The sequence below is a fragment of the Globicephala melas genome, chromosome 2, assembly GCF_963455315.2.
Source record: "Globicephala melas chromosome 2, mGloMel1.2, whole genome shotgun sequence".
In the NCBI taxonomy this organism is placed as follows: Eukaryota; Metazoa; Chordata; class Mammalia; order Artiodactyla; family Delphinidae; genus Globicephala; species Globicephala melas.
Window position 1 is genome coordinate 155558733 of NC_083315.2, and position 22284 is coordinate 155581016.

Here is a 22284-nt window from a genome sequence, read left to right on the forward strand (position 1 = left end):
TTCTCATTTCTATGCGGGTACTTCAACTCTGGTTCAGTTTTTTTATATTGATTGTATTTTAACTCTACTTCAAGTCTTATGCTGCATCCCACACTTTAAAAAACTAAAACCTTTCATCCCACTTTTTCATTGACAGTACAGTTCACCTGAGATTTCTCCACCAGGTTGCTCAGCTCTGGAAGTTCTCTGCTGTTTCCTGGTAACTGACAGACCGGTACTTCGATTAGGTTACACTGCTAGTGCTAAGCGTTTTGCTTTATGTAGTTACCCCTCAGGTTCTAGTATCTTCCTTTCACTCTCATATTCCTCATTGCCACTGTTTGTTCATCCTCTATTCATTCCTCGTTCCTTTGCTACTTACTTCTGACCCCATCTTTCTACCAAAACTTGCTATCCTGTGTTTACAAGGGCTTCTTCTCAGTCTTTATCTTCTGGATGCTTTCTGGTATTTGAAATTCTCGTCCTTCCCTTTCCTTTCTACCCATAACACATTTATTCCAAGAACTGGAAGTTCTGTTACAAATTATCTACTTTAGCGGTTTTCAAATTTGACTACAGGTTAAAATTACCAGGAGAGCTTATTAAAAATATTGGTTCCCAGGCCCCATTCCTGAAAATTCTTACCCAGTAGGTCTGAGGTAGAGGTTGGAAATCTGCATTTTAATATATTTGTTCAGTTAGGTAAAACGTGTGCGTGGTAAAAATTTAAACAATACTAATGCGTAAGTGCTAAAATGTAAGTCCTTCTCCATCCTTCCCCTTAAGTTCCCTAAATTCTCTCCCCAAAGGCAACCACTGTTAACAGTTTCTGGATAGATCCATCCATACCCAAAAGTCCATATTTTTAATACATGTTTCAATTGATTTTGGTACAGCTGGTTCACCAAACTTGGGAAAACTTTTACCCTCATCTTTCTTGAAATTCTTTCTTCCCTTGAAATCCTTTATGCTGGTTGTCCACTATCTCTGACAGCCTGAACTCTGTCTTCTCGACTCATGACTTACTTCTTCTGACACCTAAGTGTGGGTATTCCCTAAAGGCATTCTCCTTGATCTTCTTCTGTCTCTGTCTTCCTCCTTGACAATCCTTCCCAGACCCGTGAGTTATTCAGAGAATACACTCATCCTTCAGTCTCTCGCTCCAATATTTTAACCTCATCACAGACCAATATTTTTTCTACTTTTTAGACATTTCTGCCTGGTTGTCTGGAAGGACCTCAACTTCAACACCCAAAGCAAACTCATTTTCCTGTCAACAGAACTGCTCATCCTTTGCTCTTTCCTGCCGTCTTTACAGTCTCCCATCGTCATTGCCTCTTCTGTCTCTTCAATGTTATCGTACCTCTGAAATGTCTCACACTTTCATGCTCTGCGTTCTAGTTTTATGTTACAGAATTTTACACACCACTTTCACTTCTGTTTCCCATTCCCCTGCCCACTGCTCATCACCCGCTTAAGGACAGGAGCTCTGTCTTCTTTATTTCTGTGTTCTCAGCACCTTGCTCTCTCTCTGTCACATAGTTAAGTGTTCTATAGATATGTTGAGTCAATGAATACAGAATAAAGCTCAAACTTAGCTTGGTGGTTGAGATCTTCCATTTTCTACTTTACCAATTTCTTTGATTTAGGTATCTATTTACCCCTTGCTTTGACCAAAATGAACTAGTCATACTCTCTCGCATACACGTTATACTTTTCCTTTTGTATTCCTTCGTGTATGATTCTCCTGCCTGACATGCTCATCTGCCCCATAATTGCCTATCAAAATCCTACAAATCCTGAAAGCTCAAATGCCTCCCTCATTCTTCACAGACGTTTCCCAAATCTCTAAAGCCCTGGGTCCGCACAACATTTGGATTCAGAAAATGCACCTGTCAGATTTATAAAGTCACAGGATTTTAGGTGTGGAAAAGACTTTTGAGGTTATCTAAGGCAACCCTGTATTTTACAGCTAAGAGCGCTGAGGCCCAGGAAGAATAAATGTTGTTCTCAAGCCAGTGACCCATAGAGCCAGACTTAGAAGGCAACTCTCCTGAATCCCTTTTTCAGAGCTGTGCTGCCTATGCAATTATTTTATCTTCTCTTCTCGACTATTAGCACCTAAGGTCACGGATTGAATTTTATTCAGCTGTGCTTCCCTGTACCCTCTAATCTAGTGCCTTGCAGATTCACAAAGTTATCCTGGATTGAAATGAACTTTCGTGTGCTGGTTAATTGATATTTTTAGCTAATAGCCATCTTGTCCTAAATTCCCTGGAAAACAGAGTCTGAGGCGGAGGTTACTTGCTGATGTGAGCGTGAGGAAAAAGAGAAGTAAGGCAGGGAGGGCTGGGGAGCAACGCACTGCTGCAGCTTCCTTCCCAGTAAGCCAGAAAAAATCCTGCAGGTCATGTGGTGAGTGCATCTGCACAGCCATGTAGGGCATCTGTGGACAGGCCCTGTGGAAAACCCATGTTTCAGAAGACAGTTCATAAGAAGGAACCTACCCACGCCCTCCCATCTCTTGTTTCCCATTGATTGAAGTCACTCCCCTGCACTTACAGGTGTGTCACCTGGCCTCTTTGATGGCTACTTGGAAAGCCAGATTCTTGCCCAATTAGAAGGCTTCTCATTTGGGTCCATAATAGAAGAGGATGCACATAAGATGCATCCAATAGAATATCCCTGACCTAAGCCTGTTATGATTGTTACTGCGCTAGTTTCTATATTGATGCTAGAAACACAGGACTGGTGGCAGTTTTCTTTAAGAGAGAGGCCTGAAATAGGAATAATTTTTAAACATTTTATACAAGTAAACAGTGACATTCATGAATAAGAAGATTAAAATACAGATCGAACAAGTCCTCATTTTTTTCTCTCTTAGTCAAAAGTAATTTGTAAATTTATAGACGGCTTTTAAAAAATCAGTATTTTCTCCTATAATGTTATTATGCTAAAGTAAAAGACCTAGAAACTCCTCTTTCCATTAAATTGCTCAGTATAGTGCAAAAGAGTCCAGCCTTTTAACCTGTCACTCTCTGTCCTCATATGTTAACTCACATCTTTAAAGAAAGCTGCTCACCAGTGCACATGACAAAAAAACACTTGAGTGGGGAAAAGAATTCTTTTTTTCAGACAAGTGGTTTTACCTACTTACAAAAAAGACTTGAGAACTTGGACACACTTCAAGAGCCTCTGAATATTTTTCTTCAGCAGAAATTCCAGCCCAGACATTCAATAACCCAGGTTTGTTTTCAAAGTGGAAATAAAGAAACAAATTTCCTAAAGACAGGGCAAAATTTGAAAGCAATTAATGTTGACAGGGCCAGGGATTTTGCTTCATTTTGTTATTAACCCTACCCCTCTTTCCAGTTTTGTTGTCAGATATTGGAAAAGAGGAGAGGGGAAAAGTCTGGGAACTGAAAATAAAATTGAACAGAAAGGGGACGTTTGAAAACCATGTTCAGAGTAGAGCAAGAGTAATTGAAGGAGCAGATGGTCCGAGAACACTGTAACAGCAGATGACAAATAAGAGCCTACGGAAGGTTCATAGACTTCAAACTCTGAAAGGAATTTTGAGGACCAAGTTCAGCTGACATATTGGTGAAGTTGCTTTAAATTAATTCACACCACCAGAGGGATTCACACCATTCAGAGGAATTACATCCCTCGGTGCTGAAGAGATCCAGTCATCAGTCTCTGAAGGCACAATGTGGAATATCTGGGGAATCTTGGGGGAAAAAAAAAAATTTGAACAGAAAAATAGGACCCCTTTTTCCTGGCTTTCTAAAAAAGGGGAAAAGACACTTCTTACTTGCTGGGTCACTTAATTGCTCTGAGCCTCTGGTTCTTCTGTAAACTGAGGATTATTTGCTAACCCTATTATCCATCAGAATTGTTTTGAGAATTAAATAAAATCTGCAAGCTAATCATAAATCCTAAATCAATATAAAAATGTTAGCAGTTGTTTAAATCTCTTCCTTCTTTGCATGTTCACTACGCTTTACACAGACTCACGGACTCCTGTTACAGGTCTTAACATGTTGCATAACATAACTGGAAACTTTGTGTCCAGTTTCCTGACTGGAATGTGAGATCCTCAAGAGGAGAGACAGTGACTTAGTTTTTCATTTGACTGCACAACCCAAAACAGTGACTAGCACTTAGTGGCGCTTAATCAATATTTGCTGAATGAGAAGAGATTAAAAAATAATCTCAGTAGGCTATGTTATAAATCAAACTGTGCTAGATGATAAATTTAACCGAGATGAATATAAACCCTATAATCAGCTCTAAATAATAAATCACACAGTTACAGGATGGTAACATCCTAGCCCAGATTTCATGGTAAAAAGCCTCTGGGGGCTGTAGCTAACTATAAAAAGAGCCAAGAGACAGATGAAATTCCTAAAAATATTAACATTAATTTTATTAATAGTATAGGGTATGCAAATCAAGAGAAATGATAGCCTCACTGCATTCAGCACACGTCAAATCACATTTGAAAAGGGAATGGACAAACTAGAGAAATTCAGGTGACTGCCATCCAAGAAGGTAGACAGTACCCCAGGCTATATTTTAAAAGTTGAAAGAGCCCAGATAGGGCCCTGGGGGAGAGAAAAATAAAAAAAAACAGACTTGATCTGTTTTCGGATATTTAAAAGCTATCCGGTGTTGCCCTTGTAGACAAAACTTGGGTAAAAATTTACTTCCAAATTGGATTGTCATCTTTCAGATTTAGATACAGTATAAGACGGAATGTTCTGAAGATAGCAGCTGTTCAACAGTGGAATGGACTCCTCTAAGAGATGGAGAGACAAGCATTCAGGCTAAACACCTGTGGCTTAGACCTTCCTTGTAGTCCCCTCGGTGCCTAGCATAGTGCTGAGCACACAATCCATATTCCCTAAATATTTTTCTCAGATTGATGCCAAGGGAAACAGTCATAGTTAATTATGAGCGCATGCCTATCCTGCCCAGTAAAGTTTCGAATTGGGCAAATCACCCAGAGGCGTGATCTCCAGGTTCAATTTATTGTGCGCTCTTATCAGTACATTTTTGAACATGTACTCCTAACATCCACATTTACTTATTAATTCCATGCTAAACTACTGAACTAATCAGCACACTTTATACACGCTTATAAAACACACAAATAATGTAAAGGCAAAAGGTGTGAGAAAAAGAAATGCTAGTGTGTTATCTTTCTGCACTTTAGTGGCTCAGCGTGACCCCCTGCTTTGCAGAGAACCAGCGGACCAGTTAAGGAGCTTAACGTACTTCTGTCTCCAATACCTGGCTGTATGGGTGCTTCTTGGTCTGAATTATCTACATATCAATCTTAAATTTTTCCTTTTCCCATGTAGATAAAACTAGTTTTGATTTTTTTTAAAGAAGGGTAAGTGATTTTCTGGAGTTTCTGTATATTTTTGTAAGTCAAAAAAAATTAATAGTTTCCTGTTGACCCTGCATGATTTTGATCCTATTTTTCTATCTTATGTCTTAAAAATAGGTGCATTCCCTTGTAAATATAATAAATTTTACAAAATTGCAACTGTGTGGTGTTCTGTTGAGACAGAAATTTAAATAAATGCATCAGCAGGAACTGAATCAAGAATTTATACCCCTTTCTGTCAGACTTTCAATTAAATCCCAAAGTCCCAACATGAACCCAGCAGCCTTGTTTGAATACTTAGAGGTTCTTTGCTTCACCAATATCTTTTCCCTTTCCTAGGAGATTTGAACTGTTTTTGCATAAATTATTATGCAGTACAATGCTACATATTCCCATGATTGTCCTTTATTTTTGGAAACATTGTTCTTTGGCCAAGTGACTATAACTTTATTGCAACATTTTCTGAATCACATTGCTCCGTCACAGTAAGCTTTCAGAGAACCAGCCGAGGGAGTAGTAAGAGACAAGCAGGTGTCATCTCAGAAATTTATTTCCAGTTACCTAAGGGGCCAAAAAACTCCCACAAATTCAGATCTGGTCCTCAGCAGAAAGAAGCACTGTTCTAGTAATTGGGAAAACCTGGGGTTTAAGCAATGGCACCACTAGGAATCCAATCTCTTGCCTAAGTTTTCTTGGGATTCTCATAGCAATAGAGGAGGGGAAGTCTCCTGTACTAGTTCTTCCTTGGGCCTCCCTGGCTCCTGTTTTCTCAGATCCTAATGAAATAGACCCTGTGGTCTGAGGTGGGTGGAGGTAGTGGGATAGAGAGAAAAAGAAAAAAGTTTCTTCTTGTTCAGCATCCACTCACCAAATCTTTCTCCCAGAGCAAACACAAGCCTTAGCACTGGTTTACCAAGTCTCTTACTGCTCTGCTCTCTGGGTACCCTGAGCCCAAATCAGTAAGCTACTGAATCTCAGTTTCTTCAACTGTAAAGAAGACATTATTATTATCATTATTATTATTATCATCATCATCATTATCATTATCATACTACTACCATCTTTTTAGTCACTTCTGTTTCCTGCACTTAATCTCATTTAACCCTCATGTCAGCCCTATGAGTCAGGTTTTGTTGTTCCCACATTACAGATAAGGAAACTGAGTTTTAGTGAGGGTTCAGGAACTCAGACAAGGTCATACAATTAGAAAAGAGTAGCCCTGGGACTTAAATGAAGCCTCTGTGACTCCAAAACCCCGTTCTCTGCACCTCCCTTGGGAGCAAGAAGAGCAATACCGTCTCACAGTTATACCTTACAGAGCACTTTAATCTTTATTATACCCACCTCAGAATAATTCCATGAGGTAAACAGGAAAAATATTAACATCTCTTCTTCCCTATTCCTCTGTACCTCTTTAGCCTGCATTTTAAAAATATTTAAGGAGAGTAAAGCCTAGAAAATGCAAAGGATTTTTCTAAGCTCTTATGGATAGTAAATGGAGTTGAGATTAAGCAGGCTTTAGTCCTGTGCTTGCTCCACCACACTGCTTTGTCACCTAGAGATAAAGAGACCCAGCTTTGCCTATAGCTAGCACTTTAACCCTAAAATGGTCATTTAAACCCTGCAGTTTTTGCCTATGAAAAATAGATGGGAATAACAATAATAATAACTAATACCTATGTTAACTACCTCACAGTGTTATTACAAAGATCAAATGAAATCATATATGTAGGTGTTTATGGAACAAATGGACAATACACAAACCCAGATAGTGTTATCATTAGGATTATGCTGGTTAAACTATCATAGCATTATTTGCCAGTCTGGTTTCTGGCAAAATGTAAGACAGGGCAGGTTTGTGGTTAACGCTGCCCATCTCCCTGCCTTCCAATTCCCAGGTAGCACATACAACCCTGCTGCCTTTGTCCTGCCTCTCAGAAAGGAATGTTGCCTGAAAAGGCATTTGAAGGTATTTAAGAAGCAGGAGATCTTCCATATTTACTTACATTTTTATGATGAGGCTGCCTATCGCAACTGTCCCATGAGGTGGTGTTCACCTACTTGGGAAACCATCCACAGCTTGTTCTCCCCTGCATGGGACTTGGAAGCAGTTTTGTTGTGCTTTAGAGGGAAACCTTGAAAGCCAGGTGAGTTGTGCTTACACCACTGTGAACTGTCCCAGCGCCCATTTGATATAGTTGGTTACAGAGACTAATGAAGTAGTTTAAAAGGAGGAAATAGAATCTTTGCTCTGATCCAGAACAAGGGGACAAGAAAATACTGCTATCTTTCTGAAATTTATGAAACGAAAGGGGAGGCTATTTTTATTTTTTTAAGGAACTTTCCCAAAACAGGTAAGTTGTCTGTCTGTGTGTGTGTGTGTGTGTGTGTGTGTGTGTTGTGATGTGATGTGATGTGATGTGATGTGGAAGATATGAGGAGAATTGGAAGGAGCAGATGATCATTTCCTTGCTTGATTTCTTCATTCAATTCAATATTTTTGAGTGCTGACACTATGCTAGGCACTGGAAATGGGATGCTGAACAAGACAGATAAGTTGTCCATACTCTCATGGAATTTGCATTCCAGACAGGTGGCCAACATTGATCAAATGTATCATTACAAGTTTGATGGGTATTATAAAGGAGAAAAAGAGACTTCCATTACAACTTTATTTGTGAGCATACTACAATGCCTTGAAGTTATTACTTATAAAGGTCAAGAAGAAGCTACTGCCACATTCTAAAGAACACCAAGTGATTTCCAACAATGAAAAACTTGAATTTCTTAAATAGTAACTATTCTAAAAAGAAGCTAGAATGGCTAATCTTGGCTCTCAGTCTCTCTAAAGCCAATATAAAGGAAATGAGAGCTATACAACATTATCTTGACCTCACTGACCACCAGATAGCCCAAGAAACAGTGCATGCAATATGGTAGAAGGAAGGATCAAAGAATGTGTTTTATAAGGATAATGAATTCTGCTGAGTTTTCCCTGTCTGGGCTCTAATAATTTTGGCTTCTTTTGTAATCATACCCTGTTGGAAAGCCACATGGCTTGGACTGATTTTTGCCTACTACAGATTTTGGATTCCAAAAGTACATCTCCATGACTAAAGAAATGGGCAGTCCCAGGTTGGCTGGCTCCTTCAAGAATACTTAAAACCTGATTGCACAACTGCATGGCCAACTGGGGTCTTAGCATTAACTTGAATTTTCTTACTGGCATCCAATTTTGAGGATATCATATTACTTTGGGAAGAAGGGAGTAGTTATTATGATTTTCATGGACTTGAGGGGTTTTGGTATTGGAAAGAGGGACTTGGAGATCATCTATTTTAATCTTCTACCGAATGTAAGAATCTCTTGTGGTTGATTCATGATATTCATCCTTTGAATACATATGGTAAAAAGAACTTACTATCTCGTTTTTGAAGAATTCTGTTATCCTTTCCTGCACTGGAGAAAATCTAGCACTATTGGTCTTAGATGTGTCTACTTGAGTGCCACAGATCGAATCAGAAAGAATCTCACTTCCATTTAATGACTTTCCTCCTCCTTAGTCTTTTCTAGGCTGAACATTCCATGTTTTCCCTCCATTTTCTACACAACATGATCCTCCAAACTGCTACACTTTTGGATGATAGATTGAGGAGATGGGAGAGGAGCAAAAAATTTGTCTCTTCCCTAACACGTTTGCCATTTCTCTCACACACACCCACAACTTAACTTTTTTGGAAAAGTTTCTTAAGTAAATAAAAATAGCCTCCCTTTGTTTCACAAATGGCAGAAAGATAGCAGTACCTTCTTGTCCCCTTGTTCTGGATCAGAGCAAAGATTCTGTTTCCTCCTTTTAAACTACTTCATTAATCTTTGTGACCAACTATATCAAATGGGCGCTGGGACAGTTCACAGTGGTGTAAGCACAACTCACTTGGCTTTCAAGGTTTCCCTCTAAAGCACAACAAAACTGCTTCCAAGTCCCATGCAGGGGAGAATGAGCTGTAGATGGCTTCCCACCTCAGCAGGTTCGATCAGCATACCACCTGTGCCCGCATTCATATTGATATTTAAACTGCACAAAGCTACTTTAATTGTAAAGATAAAAACAGAATTTCTCCATTAATATAGCCAGATGGGGTGGCTTGCCAACTCATTCTCTGTGGTTCTAGAAAATGCCCAATAAAATAATATTGACTCTAAAATTAAGCTTTGGGTTTGAAGATGCTACCATGCTGTTGAGTCACAAGACTATATTAGTTTTAACTTTTATAATGCTACTAATTTTAGTAACTTTGGCAAAGGGAATATAAAAACAGGCTGTCCCCAATTTATAGGGTTGTGTTCCACAAGTCAGTTGTTTGGAATGTATTTCACATGTGTATTAAATTTTCCGGCTAGCCTATTAAAGAGTTTTTAACCTTAAGATGCCAGACGTTATAATACCATTTCCAGAAATCAGCTGTAAACCAGAAGGCAGTCTCGGGGTTTTTTTGCTTCACATGCACCTTAAGCACCACCAGAAATATTCTGACATCTAATATGTTTTACCATGTTTCTATGGGTTAAAATGTCAAATGTCCAAGTGACTACTGGGATCACTAAGAACATTTTCATGCTTTCCCTTTCCTTTCCAATAGAGTTAGTCCCCCTGCCCCAGTCAGCTGAACAAAGAAACCAGAGGCTCCTTGTGACCTGAGCCTGGTGGTGGCTGGGAGGGTGAGGTGCAGTGATAGATGCCAAAGACCTTCTGAAAAAAAGCACACTGTCAAGTATACTTCTCAGTCTTCACTGGTTCTACTCAGACACCCATTCTTTTCTTCCATGTCAGCCTGATTCATAGTCTCTTCATATCCATTCTCAGTCTCTCTCTTTTTTTTTCTCTGTCTTCCTGGGGGTCACAATGAAGTCTTTCAGGTTTGCTTCACTTGTCCCTTAAGCATTCTCCAAGGTTTTAACGGTTTTTCAGTTTTTCCCCACACTGGGTAGCAAAATGAATGAATGAATGACTATTACTAGGGAAATAGGAACTATAAAGAATCTCTCTAGTAGCATCCTCTGTCCCTCAATATCTCTTTCCATTTTCTGTCTTACTAACACCTGGAAGGGAGAGGCAGGATCACCTCGACCCTACTGGTGGGTCAAGTAAAAAAAAAGGACAAGCAAGGACAGGCCATGCTAGACCTTAAAGGAAAGAAGGTGACGTCTGTCTGGCATCTATCTGAGCTTCGATAAGAAAGCAGAACAAAGGAAAGCTTCTTGGGACATTTGGGAGTGAGGAGCCGGGACCTAGCTCTACTAGTCTTCCTTTCACCCCCTTTTCTCTTGTCACAAAGGAATACGTGTTCCCAACCCTTTCCAAGGCCATACCCCCACCTCTGTTACCTTCTCCCCTTCCTTTCCTTTGGAGACATGTTCAGCTATTGTGGGAGCACTGTTCCCTATCCACAAAATTCAAACAGCTCTGTACAGTGACAATTTTTTGGTAACTCACAGAAGCAGAACTTGGCCCAAACTAAAGTGAGTTATTTATAGTCTTAATTCATTCATATATTTACAAGTGGCATATTCGTAAAGGGCTCTATTTTCCGGCATCTTTCTCTTTCCAACAAACTGTAGAAGTTAAAAGCATAGACTCTAGTGCCCCTAGCTGGACTTAAATCCTACCTCTGATACCAGGTGTGTGTGACCTTGCTTAATTTACTTAACTTCCCTGTGCCTTAGTTTCCTTGTTTGTAAAATGGAGATAATAGCAGTGCCTACCTCAGTGTTGTTGTGAAAATTAAAATGAACTGATCTATATAAAGTACTGAGAATAATTCCTGGCACATGGTAAACACTTTACGTTTACTATTACCATCATGCTTTGTCCTTCACTGCTACCTACAAATATTATCTCATTTCCCCCTTGATGCTATCTTCCCAATAGTTAACTCTCTATCAGTTTCCTTTCATTCTGTCTTAAAGAGAAGACCATACATTCGCAGTTCCCGTTTATGTTCAGTCTGCTAAAATCCTGTCCATTATCCCTTTACTCAACTCTGTGATAACTGCTCTCCTAAAGGTCCCTTAGGACTCTTAACTACCAATTTAAAATGTTGCAGTTTAGTTTTTATTCTGCTTGATATTCCCATAGATTATGATATTTCTGTAACAAATAGACCCTCTTCCTACCTCATCTCCATTCTGCCTCTCCTGAGACTTGCTCATTAAATGTTGACCTTCCCCAGGATTCGATCCTTTGTTCCTTTTGCACACTCCCCAGGCTCCTTAGAAAATCTCATCCAGTATTTGTCTTTCTGTGGCTGGCTTATGTCACTTAGCATAATGTCCTCAAGGTTTTGTATGACTCCACTTATCTGGGGTATTTAAAGTCATCAAATTCATAGAATCAAAGAGTGGAGTGGTGGTTGCCTGGGGTTAGAGGGAGTCGGAAATGGGCAGTTACTAATCAAGGGACATAAAGTTTCAGTTAATCAAGATGAATAAGTTCTAGAGATCTGCACAACATTGCAAATATAGTCAACAATAAAGTATTATATACTTAAACATCTAAGAGGGTAGATCTCTAGTATTTTTACTAAAATGAAATAAAATTAAATAAAAATAAAATAACACCTAAAACTTAAATCAGAAAAAGCTGGTAGCTGTGCAATAGCCAGCTAGTAAGTTTTTCTTAAATTTTTCGGTAAGGAAAAGCAGTTTGCATAGTAATAGCATACTATGGCTTATGTGAAAGAGATATTTATTTTCTTTTGAACAATATTAAAACAGACAAATTATTATGGAGTTCAGTAACGTAATGAGCTCACAATAGAGTTAACCTTTTAAAAGTCACTTCCAGTACAATCACAGTAATGTAGCATAGACGATTAGAGTTATTTCTTGCCACCTTATAAAATTGCCAGCTCATTTCACATTTTTCTTTTAATGTACTTCAGTGAATTATTGCATGTTATAAAAATTTCAGTCTCTTCATATAATGAACCTCTATTGATTGGTTTATTTTAGTTCCATTTACTATTAATTATCAATAATGAATCACATTTAAAAGACATGTTAAAATGTCATCCTTTATTCGTGTGCTAAATTGATCATTTCTTTACAGAGTTATAAGAAAGTGATTTAAGTACCCTCCTAAAAGAATAAAATTTGAATAAACCAAAAGAAAAAGGAAAAAGAAAACCTCATCCAATTTAACATGTCAGCTATCATCTGGATAATGATTACCAGACTTTATCATTAACCCTGAACTCTTCCAGGTACTTCAGACTTCATTTCCTATTGCCTCCTAGACATCTCCACTTGATGACCTGCAGGAAATTCAAACTCAGCTCATCTCAACCAAGCTCATCATCTTCTCACCAATATCCTGCCCATAATCCCCACTCCCAACCCCAGAAGAATCCCACATTTGTGCTTCTTCATTCTTCATCTCAGTTTTGACGACATTGTACTTCACCGGCTAGCTTCAGCCAGAAATTCCAAATCACCACCTTTCTTTACTTTCCACATTCACTTACTCACTAAATCCCACCAATTCTTTTTCAGTATCATCACGAAAATCTACCTACTGCTTTAATAAGAACTTCCATCAACTATCATGTAGATCAGTGGCTTCACACTTTTGACCATGACCCAGAGTGAAAAATATGTTTTGCATTGTGCCCCAGGACACAGACGTATTTATGGATGTGTGTGTTTTATTTTATTTCATTTCCCTAAACTGATGACTATGATACCCTAAATTGATTTAACAATCTACCGATGGGTTACAACCTGCAGTTTGGAAAAACACTAACCTAGAGTAATGGCACTTTTCTACCCCTTCCCTCTCCCATATCTGTAACAGGGGTTTAATACATAACACTACAGGGTGTGTGTATCAGGACCTCCAAGGGCAGGTGTTGCAATTTGAAAAAGAAAATCACCCCCCCGCAGGTGATTCTGATATCTCCTATATGTTCTACTCAGTTATCAAAACAATAAGAAATATTTATTAAGCTGTATATATAAAGCTTAAGGCAGTAGTCAAAATAAGCATGATTCACTTATCTGGCTTTTATATTTACTTTTACTCAGAGTCCTCACACATCTCTTAACACTCCAAGCATTTCACAATTCATGCCTTTGCACATATTATTCTCCTGCCTTGGAATGCCTTTCACACTCCCTTTCATCAGGTGCATGTCTACACTTAACAATGTATATAAAAATCTATTTCTTGGACTTCCCTGGTGGCACAGTGGTTAAGAATCCGACTGCCAGTGCAGGGGACACAGGTTCGATCCCTGGTCCAGGAAGATTCCACATGCCGTGGAGCAACTAAGCCCGTGCACCACAACTACTAAGCCTGTGCTCTAGAGCCCATGAGCCACAACTACTGAGCCCACATGCCACAACTACTGAAGCCTGTGCGCCTAGAGCCCGTGCTTCGCAACAAGAGAAGCCACCATAATGAGAAGCCTGCGCACCGCAATGAAGAGTAGCCCCTGCTCGCCGCAACTAGAGAAAGCCCACACGCAGCAACCAAGACCCAACACAGCCAAAAATTAATTAATTAAAAAAAAACTCATTATCTCTTATTAAAAAAAATCTATTTCTTTACAAAAGACAGCTCGATAGTAGGGGTGCTGTGTCCAGTTTATGTGCTGTCCAGTTACTCTGTTTCCTGGTGAGCATGGGCCCTGCAACAGCTCATGCAGTTCCTACTAGCTCACCCCAAAAAGCTCTGGTACATTGGCCTGCACCTCATTTTTCTCTGATGTGTTCTGATTCAGAGGTACTGGAAGTCAGGTTCAAGGTGAAACAGGAGGGAAGGGGGCAGGCACACCTTTTATTTATTTATTTATTTATTTATTTATTTATTGGTTGCACCTGGTCTTAGTTGTAGCAGGCAGGCTCCTTTAGTTGTGGCATGTGAACTCTTAGTTGCGGCATGCATCTGGGATCTAGTTCCCTGACCAGGGATCGAACCCAGGCCCCCTGCATTGGGAGCTCAGAGTCTTATCCACTGCACCAACGGGAAAGTCTCAGGGCACACGTTTTAGAAGAATGACTTAGCCATAGGACATGACAAAAACTGGTTAGAACCAACTAGGTCCAAGATGGTGGAAGATTTGACTTCCAGTGGACCTTTAGCCTCATTATACGCTCATTGTAATACATTAACATAAGCTAAGTGACACACCAACCAGCGCCATGACGGTTCCGAGGGCGACCATCAAAGATCAAAAAGTGGGTAGGGGCTCAATTCCTGGAAATCTCTGCCCCTTCCCCAAAATAGTTGGAATAATCCTCCCACTCATTAGCCTGTGAAATTACCCGGCTCATAAAAACCAACCACCCCATATTTCAGGGCCTCTCATCTTCTGAGATGGCCCACACTCTGTCTGTGGAGTGTGTCTCTTTCTAAATAAATCCACTTCTTACCTATCACTTTGTCTCTCACTGAATTCTTTCTGTGATGAGACATCAAGAACTTGAGCTTCATTAAGTCCTGAGACTAGGTGTGTGATTGCAATTAAAAGACCTGTGCAATCTGGGTTGCAAAAACTAGGTGTGTGATTGCAATAAAAAGACCTGTGCAATCTGGGTTGCACGGTTTCAAAGGTTTGTTGAAGAACAAGTAGAAAGCTGAATCTGACAGTATGGGCTGCAGGTTTTACAACCACATGGGTTTCTGATTAAGAGTGTTTCCATCCTGATGAAACCAGGGTTTTTTTCCTCATCCCTCTCCTACCTGGAAATACAACATGAGGTAGTACTGTTATGATCCCCATTTAAACGATGAGGGAGCCAGGGCAGAGAGAGATTAAATAATTTGTGCAAGGCACATACCCAACAAGTGGTAGAGCCTATAGTTTGAAAACATCCTTAAAGATGAAAATGTATTACTCGCCTCTACTATTGTATTAAGGGGGGAAAAAAGCCCTAAGAATCTAGTTTATACTTTCTTACCCAGTGGTTCAGTTTTTTCTGGCTACTAATGATATGGTCTCCAAACCTTTTTGTGTACTTTAAAATATATGTGTATTTAAAATATATGTGCTCTCAATCAGCACTTTAAAATATATGTGTATGTGTGCATGTTTCATAGACACATACTACTATGTTAACATACCATGTAAATTATAAGACACACACACACAAACAGAAATCCAAATATTTTAAAATTATAAATAGAGGTTCTAATTTTTTTCTGTACTCCAGAACGTTGCCTTGGACACTGTGTTTTGGAAACCAGCTATAAAGTATTATACTTAATAGAAAAACATGCTTTCCTCCATACACAGAAATAAAATTGACCTACAATCAATATTTATTCACAGAATTGCTTTTCAAGGTGTGTTGGTCCGCATGTCACGTCCCCCAGGGCAGCATTAAAGACAAGCATTTGCAGTTTTGAGATGGCTAACCCTGATTAGGAAAGTAAATTATAACTGCCACAGATTATAATCTGACTAATGTGCCCTTGAAACTGCTAGGCTACAGAAGTTTTTGAATTTGGGGTCAAATAGGAGTGATGGGAAGAGGGCTGGTTGATTAACAGCAGATAAAGAGTTCTAAATAATTTGACTTCTGCCTAAAATAGCTATGGGACTTGGGCAAAACATTTAATAATGTCCTTTGATTAAATTGCTTTTGCATGTATTAATTCCACTGATGTCATAATAACCCTGTGAAATAAGTAGGGCAGATACTACCACCTTCATTTTGCAAATGAGCAAAGGCTTAAAGAGGGAAAATAACCTGCCCACACAGCATGAGGTATAAGTGGGCTTCACCACAGCATTTTTGAGTTTTGTACTGCCTTGTTTAACCTCTTTGGGGTTCACTTCTTTAAAAAAAAAAAGTCTATTTGTAGAACAGTTTTAGATTTAACAGGAAAATTGTGAAGATAGCACAGGTAGTTCCTATATACCCTGCACCCAGTTTCCTCTATGTTTGGGTTTGTTAGAGCTGCCATAACAAAGGACCACAGACGGGATGGCTTAAACCAGTGGTTCCCAACCTTTTTGGTACTAGGGGCCAGTTTCGTGGAAGACAATTTTTCCATGGACTGGGGGTGGTTTTGGGATGATTCAAGCACATTACATTTATTGTGCACCTCATTTCTATTATTATTACATTGTGATATATAACGAAATGATTATACAACTTACCGTAATGCAGAATCAGTGGGAACCCTGAGCTTGTCCTCCTGCAACTAGATGGTCCCATCTGGGGGTGATGGGAGACAGTGACACCCAAAGTGTGTTGCTTATGTTCAGTCTACTCCGTAAGATGCAGCTTAATTGTCACTTGCCACTCACTGATAGGGTTTTTTTTTTTTTTTTTTACCACCAAAATGGTTTTATTTTTGACACTGCCAACATGCACAACAATGCATTACTTTGGTTTCCTTAAACATTACTTAAGTACGCATTAGAAATATATGTTTACATTTAAGAAATGTAACACATTAAGAAAGTCCTCTATAAACTTAACTCCTTCTCAATATATTTTCCTGCTTTGTTTCACACATAAATAACATAATCTACAAAGTCATAAATAAAACTATTAACTCTTATGACCTAAAAGTATATACAAATTTTGGAACTTGACAAGAATGTCCTTTTTCTGATTGTATATAAATAACAACATGCAGTATTGGCAATGCTTTTTAATTAAATGAATGACTTACAATCAAAACTTTTATTGTCTCCCAACCAGTTCTCCCTATAATAGACCTTCAGTGCACTTGGTAAAGATGTCATGTATTTAAAAAGTCAAAGTGGTCAAAAGACTAGATTTTTAAAATAGAACAGAAGGTTGCCATTAAATATTATTAAGCCTTATTAAAATCACTTTGGTTTGCCTGAAGAACAAAAAATGCTACCAAAGAGTATATGCTTGTACTAACAGTTTTTAAAAAAAATTTTGGCTGCACCCCGCAGCATGTGGGATCTTAGTTCCCTGACCAGAGATCAAACTTGCACCCCCTACATTGGAAGGTGGAGTCTTAACCACTGGACGGGATTTCCAGGGAAGACCCTATACTATCATTTAAATGGAAGCTAACAAAGTCTTAAAAAATCAGATTAAATTTGTATTAGTCTTGGGAAAAATATTCCACTGAGATTCTGTTATAGGAACAGAATCCATGCTATCCTAAGTTTTCTAAAATTTATTTTGAACCATCACTTCAATTAGTTAAAACTTTCAGGGTAAAAATAATGACACATAAAAATGATCTTAGAAAGGCATATTTAGAATTCCTGATACAGAACCCTTGATTATTTGGTTTTTGTTTAATGACTGCAAACCTTTATTCCTTCAGAAAATAATTAACATTATTTGTTGAGTGACACCATCTATTTAGTGATTAACTAGATAACCACTCAAGGTATATTAAGTAAGCACTCAAATTATTTTTATGTAACAAAAGTAAAAAAGACTTTTCATGTTGGAATTGTTTCATTATGCATTATTATTTTTAAGGCCGTGATTTACAGAGTATAAAAATTAGAAAGAAAAATACTTATTTATTAATAAGAATTAATATTCTCTATTAATATTCTCACTAAATTTAAATGATTCAAATGATAAATAATAGTAAACTAAGCACTGTCATTACTTTTAAAATCTAAGTTTCTAAGTTTCATTTTTCAATCAATACAAATATGATCTGCTTCACAATATTAACTGCCAGTCAAACTTTATGTTTTAAAAAACTAAATATTCTTTGTTAAAGAGCAGTTTACAACAAATGTTTTTCCACGCTCTTATAAAAAACAAGATTCTGATATGCATAATGAATCTAAGTCAAAATCCACAACTGGTAGCTGAAATTGTCAACTTCCAGCCTAATACAACATAAATCCACAGTTGTTTTGCATAAACAATTCAAAATTAAAGTTTATAATGGAAATGTCAACAAGTCATAACTACAACATTACTACTGAAGGGTTCCACTATACTTCAACCAGGCACAGCAGATGTGCACATCTGATAGACAGACTGCTTAGAAAATTAAAGCTATCCGAGCTATAAATAAGGAACACATAAATATGAACACAGCAGTGCCAAAGCATTAGAACTGTTAAAAAAAAAAAAAGATGTGGTGTAAACACAACTGATAGTTTTCTCCATAAGCCACTTTCACTGATTTATAAAGCTATGGTTTTATAATTCTTTTAAAAAGGACAATGTTTCCACATTGCTACATGCAGTGATTTCATTGTACATTCTTAACTACAATGCCATCTTCAATCCTCTTGCAGAGCTTGACATATCTCACCAGGATTTCTTCAGAAAGTCAGCTTGTCATATTTTCAGCAGCCTTTAATGCTTCAGCGGCCTTGCGAAGTTCCTTAATAACTGATGATAAAGCTTCTGGGTTAATTCCTTGCTCACAGAGTCGTACACATATAGACAGAGTTTCCATATCTAATCCAGTATTCAAAATTCTTGAAATCTCAAGCAGAACGTCCATGGTTTCCCTCACCGCATTCAGATTCGCCGCCGCCGCCCCGGCGCCGCTGCTACTCGCCATGGCGGAGGCCTAGGGGGGGCGAGCCACTGATAGGGTTTTGGTGTGAGTATGCAAGCAATTGATTTATTATGGTCCCTGTGCAGTCAAACCTCTTTGCTAATGATAATCTGTATTTGCAGCTGCTCCCCAGCACTAGCATTACCTCCTCAGCTCCACCTCAGATCACCAGGCATTAGATCCTCATAAGGAACACGCAACCTAGGTCTCTCGCATGTGCAGTTCACAGTAGGGTTCGTGCTCCGCTGAGAATCTAATGCTACAGCTGATCTGACAGGAGGCGGAGCTCAGGCGGTAATGTGAGCGATGGGGAGTGGCTGGAAATATAGATGAAGCTTTGCTCACTCACCCGACGCTCACCTGCTGAGCGACCACGTTCCTAACAGGCCATGGACTGGTAGCAGTCCATGGTCCGGGGGGTTGGGGACCCCTGGCTTAAACAACAGATATTTATTTTGTCATGGTCTTGGAGGCTAGAAGTCCAAGATCAAAGTACAGGCAGCTTTGGTTTCTTCTGTGTTTTCCCTCCTTGGCTTTCAGACTACCTCTTTCTCACTGTACCCTCTCAAGGTTGTCCTTGACCTGTGTATTGTCTGTGTCCTAATCTCCTCTTCCAATAAGGACACCAGTTGATTGGATTAGAGCCCACCCCAATGACCTCATTTTAACTGAATGACCTCTTTCAAGACCCTCTCTCCTGGGACTTCCCTGGTGGCACAGTGGTTAAGAATCCACCTGCTAATGCAGGCAACACGGGTTCAATCCCTGGTCCTGGAATATCCCACATGCCGTGGAGCAGCTAAGCCCATGTGCCACAACTACTGAGCCCGCGTACCACAACTACTGAAGCCCACATGCCTAGACCCCATGCTCCGCAATGAGAAGCCCACGCACTGCAATGAAGAGTAGCCCCCGCTTACTGCAACTAGAGAAAGCCTGCGTGCAGCCAAACTCAGCCAAAAAAAAAAAAAAAAAAAAAAAAGACCCTATCTCGTAAAGCAGTCACATTATGAGGTACTGGAGGTCAAGACTTCAAAGTATGAATTTTGCAGGGGACACAACTCAGTCCACAACACCATTTTATTAACACCTTATATTTGTATGGTACGTTTGTCTCAATCAATAAACTAATATTGATATATTAACTAAAGTCCATACTTTATTCATATTTCCCTAATTTTTACCTAATGACCTTTTCCTATTCAAGATACCACATTACATTTTGTTGTCATTATGGACCAAACTGTGTCTCCCCTCCCCCCACCCGAATTCTTATGTCGAAGCCCTAACCCACAATGTGATGGTATTTGGAGGTGGGGTCTTTGCAAGGTAATTAGGTTTAGATGTAGTCACAAAGGTGGGGCCCTTGTGGTGGGATTAGTGCCCTTATAGGAAGTGGGAGAGACCAGAGCTCACTCTATCTCCATCATGTAAGGACAAAGCAAGAAAACTGCCATTTGCAAGCCAGGAACCAAATCCGCCAGCACCCTGATCTTGTACTTCCCAGCCTCCAGAACTGTGAGAAGTAATGTCTGTCTAAGCCACCTAGTCTATAGTATTTTGTTATGGCAGCCTGAGCAGACAGAAACAGTCATCATGTCTCCCTAGGCTCCTCTTGATTCCAACATTCTCAAGGGTTCCTTGTTTTTGATGACCCTCACAGTTTTGAGTACTGGTCAGGTATTTTGTAGAATTTTCCTCGATTGGAATTTGTCTGATGTTTTCCTTGTGATTAGACTGGGGTTACAGGTGTTTAGAGGAAGACCGCAGAGGCAAAATGCCATTCTCATCATGATTTATCACTATTAATATTAACCTTGATCTCCTGGCTGAGGTAAGGTTTTTCAGTTTCTCCACTGTAAAGTTATTCTTTTTTCCCCTTCCATACTGTGCTCTTTGGAGGAAAGTCACTATGTGCAGCCTGAACTTAAGGAACGAGGAGTAACAGGTTTTCACAACTTTTATCTGTAAACCAGCAGGGCTGGAGTAGTTGGTTTCTAAATCACCTTTAGTTTTTTCCCCACAATCATGAGAAGTGTTTTTCTGATTTAAAAAGAAGTCTGTATTCACAGAACAGGGTGAGAATTCTGAAAGCTTGTGGGGGTCTCTTCTTCACACCAATGACAGAGATTTGGATGCAATGCACTGTTTTCAGTAATCAGTCCTCAATAATTATGTTAATTGCTGATTAGTTGCATCTGACAAACAAGAAACTCAGTACCATTTTCTATAAGTAAAGGGTAAAATTTACTAGAAATTTTACCTTGAATACAAACTTTATGTAGTTTACATTTTTTATCCCAGTATATGACGCATGCAGTGAAATTCAACCAACACGAATATGTAAGATAGGCAAAATAAGTGAATGTTGAATGGAAATTGTTTTCAGTCTTTATCAGAGATGAATTATTCTTAAAATAGGAAGAATTGCTAATTGTTTCATATCAATTTTCTATTTCCTGCATCAGCTTAAAAGTATCCACATTAAGAGATTCTTGAAAGCTCCAATTATTCTAGGAAAAATAAACATTTTCTCTTTAAATATTGGAACACTAATTAGTTGTTCTTTAAGATTTCCTTCTTTAATGATTATAGAAGCACATCTGTTCAAGTTAGCAACAACATTTTATCCAAGCAACATGGAATTGTGTTTTACCCATAACCAGTCCTCAGATGACAAATAATTTTGCTGTTTACAAACTAATTAAAATCAAGTTTAAGCCCCATTAAACATGATTACATGGGCAAAATACCCACCTTTTTAAAGGAGAGCTCTACAGTGTTAATTTAGAAGAATGATTATAATTAATAGTTTCCACATTCTCAGATTTTTAAAACAATATTAATATAACCATACTTTTATCTCTTTATAATTTATGGGACAGGAAGCAAATGATCCTGTCTTGAATATGGGAAAAATTTTTAAATGAAGTTTCTGGAGGTTTCAAGTCGGCAAAATGTTTTCCAATGACATCATTCGTCTTATAGGCCACTATTATTCATATACTTACTGGCTACCCTCCGCATATTGTAGGTTCTTTATTATAGAACATTTAAAATGCATAAAGATATACACTGTACTATAGCAAATACCCTCTTTCAAGAAAATTATTAATTTTATAGTTTTATGACATATGCCATATCATAAATACCATAGGATTGTGTTTTATATTTTAAAATTTTATTTAATGGTTTCACATTTTGTGTATAATTCTATAGTTTAACTTCTTGACTCCATATATGAGTTCAAGAGAAATTAATATTGATATATGTAGTGTAGTTTATTTTAATGGCTATATATTATTTCATCACATAGCTAATCAAACTTTATTTATCCATTTCCTTATTGATAAGCTTCAAGTTGTTTCCAAAAGTT

The 22284-nt window shown here is 38.5% G+C and overlaps 2 protein-coding genes across 3 annotated transcripts in view; one reads left to right on the top strand and one right to left on the bottom strand.

The window, feature by feature from the left end:
• Positions 1-22284, top strand: part of TSHR (thyroid stimulating hormone receptor) — a 166915-nt gene that overhangs the window by 26397 nt on the left and 118234 nt on the right. The gene's annotated exons all lie outside the window — the stretch shown is intronic.
• LOC115848203 (mitotic-spindle organizing protein 1) lies at positions 18459-18929 on the bottom strand. The gene has a single exon (XM_030848699.2). The coding sequence runs from the start codon at positions 18909-18911 to the stop codon at positions 18675-18677; it is 237 nt and encodes a 78-aa protein (XP_030704559.1). The 5' UTR covers positions 18912-18929; the 3' UTR covers positions 18459-18674.

Coding starts and splice junctions, on each gene's coding strand:
- LOC115848203 (XM_030848699.2), bottom strand. CDS start 18,911: ATGGCGAGTAGCAGCGGCGCCGGGGCGGCGGCGGCGAATCTGAATGCG.